The sequence below is a fragment of the Mus caroli genome, chromosome 11 (assembly GCF_900094665.2).
Source record: "Mus caroli chromosome 11, CAROLI_EIJ_v1.1, whole genome shotgun sequence".
NCBI classification, from domain to species: domain Eukaryota; kingdom Metazoa; phylum Chordata; class Mammalia; order Rodentia; family Muridae; genus Mus; species Mus caroli.
The window spans coordinates 103,386,963-103,397,707 of record NC_034580.1 but is presented as its reverse complement, the minus strand read 5'-3'; the positions used below and the strand labels follow the sequence as shown (position 1 = coordinate 103,397,707).

General features: G+C 47.5%; 1 protein-coding gene and 1 pseudogene across 2 annotated transcripts in view; one reads left to right on the top strand and one right to left on the bottom strand.

Moving 5' to 3' along the window:
• Window positions 1-6,603: 6,603 nt before the first annotated feature.
• Pitpnc1 (phosphatidylinositol transfer protein cytoplasmic 1) overlaps window positions 6,604-10,745 on the top strand; it is a 265,034-nt gene continuing 260,892 nt past the window's right edge. For both annotated transcript variants that reach the window (XM_029483564.1, XM_021177132.2), the window contains exon 1: window positions 6,604-7,473. In XM_029483564.1, the coding sequence (XP_029339424.1) occupies window positions 7,426-7,473 (48 nt within the window). In that variant the 5' untranslated portion in view covers window positions 6,604-7,425. The remainder of the gene's footprint in view (window positions 7,474-10,745) is intronic.
• LOC110306221 overlaps window positions 7,946-10,745 on the bottom strand; it is a 31,819-nt pseudogene continuing 29,019 nt past the window's right edge.

The window sequence follows — 10,745 nt, the reverse complement described above, 5'->3', positions numbered from 1 at the left end:
TACAAAGACAATAGCCCCAGCCTACATGTGGGAGAGGAAGTGATGGATGTCAGTCAAGTTCCAGCACAGAACTATTTGGGGGGGGGGGAGAACTATGAACTTAGGCAGAAAGTGTCACACCTAAAGAAGTAAAACCTGGCCGGGCGTGGTGGCGCACGCCTTTAATCCCAGCACTTGGGAGGCAGAGGCAGGTGAATTTCTGAGTTTGAAGCCAGCCTGGTCTACAGAGTGAGCTTCAGGACAGCCAGGGCTACACAGAGAAACCCTGCCTCGAAAAGAAAAAAAAAAAAAAAAAAAAAAAGAAAGAAAGAAAAGAAAAGAAAAAAAGAAAAAAAGAAAAAAGAAAGAAAGAAAGAAATAGCTAGCTCTCTCTATTGCATACACTTTTTAGGTCGCATCTAAGATGACTACTTCATTTCAAAATCCTTAATTTGGTCACATCTCCAAAGATCCCGTATAAGGCAACATTTTCAGGTTCTCAGAGCTGGAACTTGATATCTTTGGAGGCCAGTGTTGGGTTTATCACAGTCATTTAATTTTTTAAAAAGATTTATTTATTTATTTATTAGATGTAAGTACACTGTAGCTGTCTTCAGACACATCAGAAGAGGGCATCGGATCTCATTACAGATGGCTGTGAGCCACCATGTGGGTGCTGGGATTTGAACTCAACAACCTTTAGAAGAGCAGTCTGCGCTCTTAACCGCTGAGCCATCTCTCCAGCCCCCATTTAATTTTTTAAAATTTAAACATTATTTTTTTTAACAATAACAATAATTTATATCAAAACCCCCGGTAAGGAGATAAAAAGATGGCTCTACAGTTAAAAGCACTGGCTGCTCTTCCAGATGACCTGGGTCAATTCCCAGCACCCACATGGTAGCTCACAATCTTCTGTTGCTTCGGGCTCAGGGGAACTGATACCCTCTTCTAGATTCCTTGGGTTGGTCACCAGGTACCCATGTGATACATAGACATAAATGAAGGTCAAATTCTCATACAGATAAAAAAAAATTTTAATAGCCGGGCGTGGTAGCACACGCCTTTAATCCCAACACTGGGAGGCAGAGGCAGGTGGATCTCTAAGTTCGAGGCCAGCCTGGTCCATAGAGTGAGTTCCAAGACAGTCAAAGCTACACAGAGAGACCCTGTCCTAAGAAACCACAAAAAGAACACTGACTGCTCTTGCAAAGAGCCCAAGTTTGGTTCCCTGCATTCACATGGGAGCTTACAATCTGTAACTCAAGTTCCAGAGGATAGGACACCCTCTCCTGGCCTTCATGGGCATCAGGCACACACATGGTACACACAAACCTACTTGCAGGCGATGCTCATACACATAAAATAAAAATAAATCTTTTTTTTTCTTTTTTTTTTAAGCTCCTTATCTTAAAAATAGTTGAATGTTTGGGATGGGGTCCTAGGTCAGTGATAAAGCACTTGCCTTGTAAGGCCCAGGGTTCAGTCCTCAGCACTGAAGGGGGGGGGGAATGAATAAATAAATCAGAAAGGAGCTGGGAGACAGCAAATTTAGCAAAGTGTTTGCTGAGAAAGCTTGAGGGCCTGAGTTTGATCCTCAGAACCCATGTGCTGGCGTGGTAGCTCGGGTTTGTAATCTCAGTAGAGACCAGCAGATCTTTGGAGCTCTCTGGTTGGCCAGCTTAGTCTAAAATGGCCTCGCTGATGGGCAATAGGTCCCAGTGAGAGAGTGCCTCAAAATGCTAGGTGGATGAAGGCTACTGGTCTCCTCGTGTGTGAGCATGTGTCTACACGCATCTCCTCCCACTCCAGACAGGCAGCTACACACAGTAGATGGGAATACTCTCTCTGTGAAGAGATAGGTCTTTCATGCACTCTTCAGCATGAGCTGGCCTGGCAGATACCACCTTAGCTAAGTGATAAAGGGTGAGGTCAGAATAGGCAAAGAGGGGCCTTTATTAAGGCCCTTTATATACTTTGGTAATATAAAATAGAACAGGAATGGCAATAGGCATTATCCTTTTTCTTCCTTTAGAAAGACAGGGTTTCAATGTATATCTCATGCTGACCTGGACCTCACTATATAGACAAAGGCCTCCCGATCTACCTGCTTCTGCCTCCTGAGTGCTGGGATTAAAGGTGTGCACCATTACTCAAGGAAAGAATTTTTTAAAAAAATTATTATTGCTATTATTATTATTGTTGTTTAAAGATTTATTTATTGGGGCTGGAGAGATGGCTCAGCAGTTAAGAGTACTGACTGCTCTTCCAGAGGTCATGAGTTCAAATATCAGCAACCACATGGTGGCTCACAACCATCTGTAATGAGATCTGACACCCTCTTCTGGTGTGTCTGAGGACAGCTACAGTGTACTTATATATAATAAATAAATAAAAATCTTTTTTAAAAGATTTATTTATTTTGGGCTGGAGAGATGGCTCAGCAGTTAAGAGCACTGATTGCTCTTTTGAATGTCCTGAGTTCAAAACCCAGCAACCACATGGTGGCTCACAACCATCTGTAATGAGATCTGACGCCCTCTTCTGGTGTACTTAGATATACTAATAAATAAATATTTTTAAAAAAGATTTATTTAGGGCTAGAGAGATAGCTCAGCGGTTAAGAGCACCGACTGCTCTTCCAAAGGTCCTGAGTTCAATTCCCAGCACCCACATGGTGGCTCACAAACATCCGTAATGAGATCTGATGCCCTCTTCTGGAGAGTTTGAAGACAGAGTGTACTTACATATAATTAATAAATAAATCTTAAAAAAAGATTTATTTATTTTATTTATATGAATACATTGTCACTGTCATCAAGACACACCAGAAGAGGACATCAGATCCCATTACAGATGGTCATGAGCCACCATGTGGGTGCTGGGAATTGAACTCAGGACCTCTGGAAAAGCAAGCAGTCAGTGCTCTTAACCACTGAGCCATCTTTCCAGCCCTAAAGTTATTATAGGTGTGCCTAAATGTGAATTTTCCACATGTATTGGTGGCCTTCGGAGGCTAGAAGAGGATGTTAGAGGCCCCAAACTGGAGATACAGGCAGTTGGGAGCCACTCGATGTGGGCGCTAAGAGCAGAACTGGTACTCTCTACAAGAGCAAATGTGCCCAGCCATGGAGCCATCTCTCCAGCTCCTAAGGGCTATATTTTCTTTTTAAATCATCCTCTTTCAACCCTTTCTCCTTTCCACTGCAGAGCTAGATGAGCCCAGGTCTTTGAGTAGGATGAGAGCTTTCCAGCCCCCCTCCCACCCAATATAACCCTTTTGGACAAGCTGTCTATACCGAGATCGGAGTAACTAGACATTTGCATAGGATCGATGAATCTTACACTGATTCCCTGTCGCTCCCTCCTCAACACAGCCAAATGCTGGATGGTGGAAGATGGATGCATTTAATCAGTGAGACCAAGAATTCTGCTCTTACCCTTCAGTGACTCATGTAAATACGTGCCATCCGTCCTGTGACACCTTTGCTTTCTCTGTGCTCCACCCTCATTTTTACATTGGATGACAGATAACTGCAGATTTTCCATCGTTAATGGAACCTCTTATCAACCATTATCGTGATAGCATCGACCTTCATTGGCTTAAAAGAAACAAGGGTATGGCTGGTGGCACGTGCACAGCCAGAGCTACACAGAAACTCTTTCTTGATTTTTTGTTGTTGTTGTTTTTTTGTTTCTCTGTATAGCTCTGGCTGTCCTAGAACTCACTCTGTAGACCAGGCTGGCCTCAAACTCAGAAATCCACCTGCCTCTGCCTCCCAAGGGCTGGGATTAAACGGCCTCTCTCTTGATTTTTAAAGATTATTTGTATACAGCATGTATGCCTGCAGGCCAGAAGAGGGCACCAGATCTCATTACAGAGAGGAGATGTGGTTGATGAGAATTGAACTTATGACCTCTGGAAGAGCAGACAGTGCTCTTAACCTCTGAGCCATCTCTCCAGACTCCAGAAACTCTTTGTGTCCAAAAAAAAAAAAAAAGCCACCAAAACAAATAAACAATAGAAAAACAAATGAAAGGAAGGAAAGAAGGAGGGAGGAAGGAAGGAAGGGAGGGAGGTAAAATTCTTGTCGTTCACTTGTGGCTCCTGAAAGCAGGACTTGAAACACTTGCAAGCAATCACTTTGACCAGTAGATGGCAGCCTCTTCCCCAAGACTAAATGAGTTATGAATGAACTCTCCCTAACCCCAGACCAAGAACCATAGTAATGAATACTAGCCGCCCCTAATTCCCGCCCAGATCGTTTTTTATACCTCCTCTCTTCCTCATTCCATCTGCTCTACATGTTCCCATATGTTCCCTGTAGTATTAATGTTAACACAGACACCTCTAGTATTATATCCTAACCAATTCAGCATATTGCTATCGGTGTTACTTTCCATAACAGATGGGATGGATAGTCAATGCTTGGCTTTAAAGTAATGTCATGAGGCCGTGGATAGCATGAAGGATTCTCCAAGAAGGCAATAATGGGATGAGCAGAAGGATCAAAGCTGAGAAGTGAAGGTTTTCTGAGGCCATTGGTGTGAACTAAAGTGGGAGAGAAGGTCTTAGAGCCTGGAGCCTCCTGTTGTCACCCAAAGGCTTTCAAGTTGCTATGGTTAAAGCTGTGCTTGCACACTATTAGTGAGACTGGGAAATAAGGAAGCCGAGTAGAAAGGAAAAGAATCTACTGGGGAAAGTCACCTTGTAATGTGAGGTGGAAGAAAAGTACAGTCAGCCAGCAGTGTCTGTGGGTTCCCTGTCAGTGCATCCACTGTCCCACGGATCAGAACATATTCAGAAAGCAGTACTGTCCTGAACACATGGCAGATGTCCTTATTCTCTGAACAATGCAGTAGAACAACTATCCACATGCCATGCACATTACATTAGATAGTATTAGCAGTCTAGAGATAATTGGAAATACACAGTAGGAAGCCACTGTGAAGGTGATTTAAGTGCCATTCTGCTAAAAGGAAAAAAAGAAAAAAAAAATCAGTTTGGGTTCTTTTTGTCTCACAAGCTTCCAATTCAACAGTATCAAGTCAAATTTAATAAATCTACCTTGAAGGACGAAGGACGGTGGTAGCCTACACCTTTAATTCCAGCACTTGGGAGGCAAAGGCAGGTAGGTAGGTAGGTCTCTGAGTTCAAGGCCAGTTTGGACTTCAAGTGAGTTCTAGGACAACCAGGGCTACACAGAGAAACCCTGTCTCAAAAACAAAACAAAACAAAATTTCTCAGGGTGTTTGGTTTAGCTTTAATTAGCTGCTGTAAATATTTCGGAGCCAACTTTGGGAAGCATTTATCTAGAAAATAGTTTTCTTTCTTTGTCTCTTTCTTTCTTTCTTTCTTTCTTTCTTTCTTTCTTTCTTTCTTTCTTTCTTTCTTCCTTTCTTTCAACCAGAATATAAGCTATGTTTAGGGTGTCATTTTCCTAGCAGGCTGGATCATGTTCCCTGTGCTCTAAACTTGGGTCATCGGGACAACGTTAGCCAGAGCCCACCCTCATTGTGTTGATTACTGACTTATTGAGCATCATTTTAACGTACTATACCATTGAGGCCTGCAGAGTCTGCATTGCCCAATGCAAGCTCTATGGGTGGATGTGGGTCTCCAGAACTCACAAATGCACACACACACACACACACACACGTATGTGTGAACATATGCATCTGTGTTTGAGAGCCAGTGATGTTTACACATTATCCTCCTATAGGCAGTGGATGCATTTTTTTTTTCTCCATTTTTAGGAAAACAAGCTTAAAAAAAAAAAAAACCCAACCGAATGCCAGACAAATGAAAACCAGACTTCAGCAGTTACATGCCGCTTCCTGAGTAACTAAAGAATGTGCTTCTTGTGGTTAAAATGAGAGATCTGTTTAATATGGATGAAATACCAACACCCCGGGCATTTTTATTGACATTTCACTGTGACTTTTTGAACTTAGGAGTGCTGACACGAAAACCTATTCTTTCTGCTCTGGGAAGCCTGCAGTGGGATTGCAGAGAGCCAGGGAGAAAGAGGTAACAGGCAATGCTTCTCTCTCTCTCTCTCTCTCTCTCTCTCTCTCTCTCTGTCTCTGTCTGTCTCTCTTTCTCTCTCTCTCTGTGTGTGTGGTTGCGAGCGCGCACGCATTTTTACTCTGTTTTCACCAACATTGCTGCAGAATTCCGCCTTGAGAGCATGTTAGAAAAACACACTCTAAAAACATCACTTCTCTTGCTCTGGCCTTGCTTACTCCATCAGAGAGAAAAAAATGTTCGCTGTGAGCATTTGTAAACACGCCCCCAGCCCCAAAGTCAAGGGGCACTAGTGCACTTTGGAAACGGTTTCCAAAGCGACTAAGTAGAGAGCCCTATGGCACCCAGGTTACATTTGAAAACAGATCCAACGTTGTAAGAGTCCAGGATAGCCTCTTTGCGATTCTCCTCGGCGTTAGCTGTTCTAGGTTCTGGGACAGCCCTGGCGTCTGGCAGCAGACGGGGAGAGACATGCTGTTTTGTTTAAATCCTCCACATTCTTTGCCATTTCCCCATTGGCCGGATGGGGCTACCCTCCCCGCCGCGGCCGCTGCTGATGTCAGCCTCGTCGCTCTCGCTCCTCCCGCACCCACCTCCCTGCCCCAGGCACACTGCAGCTCGGCGCGGACTCTCCAGTCGCGGCGAGGTGGCTGCAAACTCACGGGCACGCACGGCGCTCTCAGAGCCGAGGCACTCGGGGGAGGGGACGCGCGCAAGCCGCTGGCAGCCAACCACCTAGGTTGAAGACACCCGGGGCCCAGAGCAGGGCAGAGCCTTGGCGGCTGTGGCTTCCCTTTTCTCTCTCAGCTGAGCTCCGGAGACACTCGGGGACTGGCCCTAAAAAAGAGCAGGAAATCTTGTTTACCGCCCGGGGAGAGGAGCCCATCGAGCCTTTGTTTGGAAAGTCAGCATCGCCTGCTCCCGCGGCAATGTGTTCCTGGTGACATTAACCCACGGTAGACGGGTAGGAGAAAAAGGGGGCTCGCCAGGTTTAGCTCTGCTTTCGGAGGAGGATCCAGAGGAGACTTTCGTGCGTTTGTTTGAATTTGTGGAAACCCCTTTTCCTCCTCCTTTTTTGCCTCTCTTGCCCGCCGCCGGGCATGTCCTGATCTGGTGGCCGCGCCTACCAGCCCGGGGCTGCTGATCCGAGCTGTCTCCCGCGGGTCTCCCTCCCTCAGTGCCTGACTTTGCAATACCGAGAGGGCTGATCTCTGCGAGGAAGGAGGCGGGGGAGTCACAGACACCGGGACCCGAAGCTTGACATGCTCCGGGGCGGACCGGAGGCAGTTAGGAGCTGAGCGCACCACCGGGGCTGCTTCGCTTGCCGGTTCCCAGCGTCTTTGCCCTCCTCTGGGCTCCAGCCTTGCTCATCTGTTGGGACGCCCCCTTCTTTCCCGAGGTCTGAGGCCGGCAGGAACATGCTGCTCAAGGAGTACCGAATCTGCATGCCGCTCACCGTGGACGAGGTAGGCACAGCGCCCGGCCTCGCCCGCTCCCGGGTCCCCAGCCGCCACCACTCGGCCGGCGGGTCCACTGCGTGCGGCGGGGAAACCCTGGCGCCCAAACCTGGAGCCTGGAGGGGGAGGAGGCAGGGGATTCGCTGTTCCCACTCCTCACCCCAGCAGAGGAAAGGCGGCGTGGGGGTGGGGCGGGGGAGTCCAGGTGAGCTCGTCGGGGACATCTAGAATCAGATTACTGGGGACCACAATGCGTCACAGGGAGCTGTTGCGCCCCCTCCCTCCAATTAAGCAAATGCACAGAGTACAAGAGCCCAAGCATGCTCTGCAGCCGGAGTATCGGGGTAACCGGCCGTGGTGGTAGCCACTGTCCCCATGTCCTCTTTACAAGGTGGGCTTGCAGGGACAAATTACGCGCGGGTGGGATCTGCAGACCAGAGTCCCGCCTTGGGGGCATGTGGGAGGCCTGGAGAGGGTCCGTTTAGAACCCGACTTCTTGTCGCCTCCGGTCTAGGCGCTGGCTCCTGCCCAGCCGAGCATCCAGGCTCCCTCCTCGATCTGGATTGTCCTCTGCTGACCGCCTGGCTCGGAAACTTTCTGCGTGTCTCGTTCCTTCCGCGGTAGGGAGCGTGGTCTTAGGAAGAGCCCCAGTGGTGGGGCCTGCGGCGCGGCCACCGGAGGGCGCTCCAGGCCGTCGGGCCCGGCCCTCCTGGCTCTGAGTATCGGGGCTGCAGGGTGGGGGGCTCCCCGCTCAAGGGCTCGGCCTCCACGCGCAGGTCAGCTTGCATTCTTCCGATTCCTCCTCCGCCCCCCGTTCTCCCCATCAGCGAGCTCCGCCATTGAGGAAACAGTGACTCAGTGAGGGTCACTCCGGCCCGGGCTTCCTTTTCGTTCCCCTTTCTCCCCACCTCTTTGGATATTTCATAAGTGCTTTGCGACTGTCCAGGGACACACAGCCAGAACATGAAGCCAATCAAGGCAATTTGGGAAAGACTCCTGTGGTTTGATGTGGCAACAAATGAAATCAGCGATCCGCGACGTATTTGTATTTAAAACCCGGTGCATTTAATCTATCAGACCTGTGATCTACTCACTACTTTGTGAAAGGGGCCTTGTGCTTTTGTGTTACTCAGACTATGGCTGGCTCCCTGCCCCCCACCTCCCAGGGTGGTGGTGGTGGCAATCTTCCTTCTGCATCTGGCGCCAGTGTTAAGGTGAGACCCTAGGACAATCCAAGGCAGGATCAAAGTAGCCTGAAGTTTACAAAACACTTGACACTCTACACTGGCTGCCAAAGACCGAGAGGGATAGCTTAGCCATGCCCCTCTCTTCACCCCCAGGCTTATCAACGCGCACCGTGTTGGCAGCATCTGGGGTGGCAGCATTTTGAACTAGGTCTTAAATGGTAGTTAGGTGCCTGTTAGTTAACCTTATCAATGGGGAAGCAGCATACAGTTTTGTGGAGAATGAAGAAAGGCAAATGAATGGGATTGGACGTGCACACACACCCCTCCCTGGTGCTTTGTGGACATGCTGTCTCCCCACCTCTGGGACTGCTGAGCAGGACCAGGGCAACCTGGAGGTGTCCTTATGCTTCCACTCCATTTCCTGCTTTGACTGTGGTTAATAGATAGGACTGTGCCATCCTAGGGCACCGATGGGACTCAGTCAAATATTGAGGCAGGTTCTCTCTATGTAGTCCTGACTGTCCTAGAACTCACTATGTAGCCCGGACTGGCTTCAAACTCACGGAGATCTGTCTGCTGGACTTAAGTATGTGTCACCTGGCTCAGCCGTTCTTTCTTCCCTGCTAGCATCTGTTCTTTATCCTGCTTGGTTTCCTTCAGATACTTTATTAAGCACCGGGCAGAGCATTTCCCCCGACTTTGTTTTAAGTATTCAGGGTAGTAAGTGCATTTGAATGGTTTAGGCGGATGGTTTTTCCTTTCTTTTCTCTTTTCCTTCCCTCCCTCTTTCTTTCTCTCTTTCTCTCTTCCTCTTTCTCTCTTTCTCTTTCTTTCTACAGGATTTCTCTATAGCCTTGACCAGCCTCAAACTCAGAGATCCACCTGACTCTGCTGCCTCTCACGTGCTGGGTTTAAAGGCGTACACTGCCACCCCTGTCTAGAATGACCTTTCTTAGTCAGCCAAGGAAGCCAGGCTCTACCTATAGGATAATTATAAATCCTGAACGTGAAACCTGTTTAGACTAAAGTAAGTATGATTCCATTTCTATGAGGTCATATTCTGATGTTTAAGTTTTATTTTATTTTTATTTTTTTTTAAGATTTATTTATTTATTATATGTAAGTACACTGTAGATGTCTTCAGACACTCCAGAAGAGTGGCGCCAGATCTTGTTACAGATGGTTGTGAGCCACCATGTGGTTGCTGGGATTTGAACTCTGGACCTTCGGAAGAGCAGTCGGGTGCTCTTACCCACTGAGCCATCTCACCAGCCCTTAACTTTTATTTTTACTTTGTTTTATTATATGCTACTTGAGGTTCTGGGGGTTGAACGTGGCCTTGAGCAGGGGAAACAACCTTCTGCCTCTGAGCTACATCCCCAGCCTGAGGTCTTATTGTGAAATTGTTCTCTGTTTTGTCAGTTTAGATTGGAGGTCTCAGATAGAAAAAAATTCTATCTGAATTTTTAAACTGTAGCTTACCCCAGAGCTTCTCCCATCCCACGGTGGTGCCCTGCTAGCTGGCCTTAATACTCAGTGCTGGGGAGTAACTGAAGTGTTCGGTAGCAGAAGGTGGTTCCTGCACATTAAGTGGTCTCTGGTAGCTCAACTTTGACTTCAGCTTCTGGCTCCCTTTGGACTTGGTGTAACCTGTGTGGACCTTCTGGGGCTTGCTTCTGATTAACTTTGGACGCTAATTAGTAGCACTCACTGGGTTTTGCCAAGGAAGTAAATGCCCGAGATTTGGAGAGTCGGTGTCTGGTCTCTGTCCCTTTTCCTTCTCCCCTGACTCTACATGGCCTCTGGCCTCTAGTCTCTGGGGATGGGTGTAATGGCTGTTCCACTGATAAATGCTAATAATCCCAGCTCTTGGGAATTGGAGGCTGGAGAGATTTTGGAAACTTTAAGGTCATCCTCAGCTATAAAGTAAGTTTGAAGTCAGCCATGAAACTTTTTTGGTTGCGCTCCCCTCCCCCACAAAACAAGGTTAAATGCTGTATTCCAGGCTGCGCAACTAGTTAATAGCCAAGCCAGGAGGAGCGTGCTGGTAATGCTTTTGTTTGTTTTTCCTTTCCCTGAGCTCCACAGTGTTTG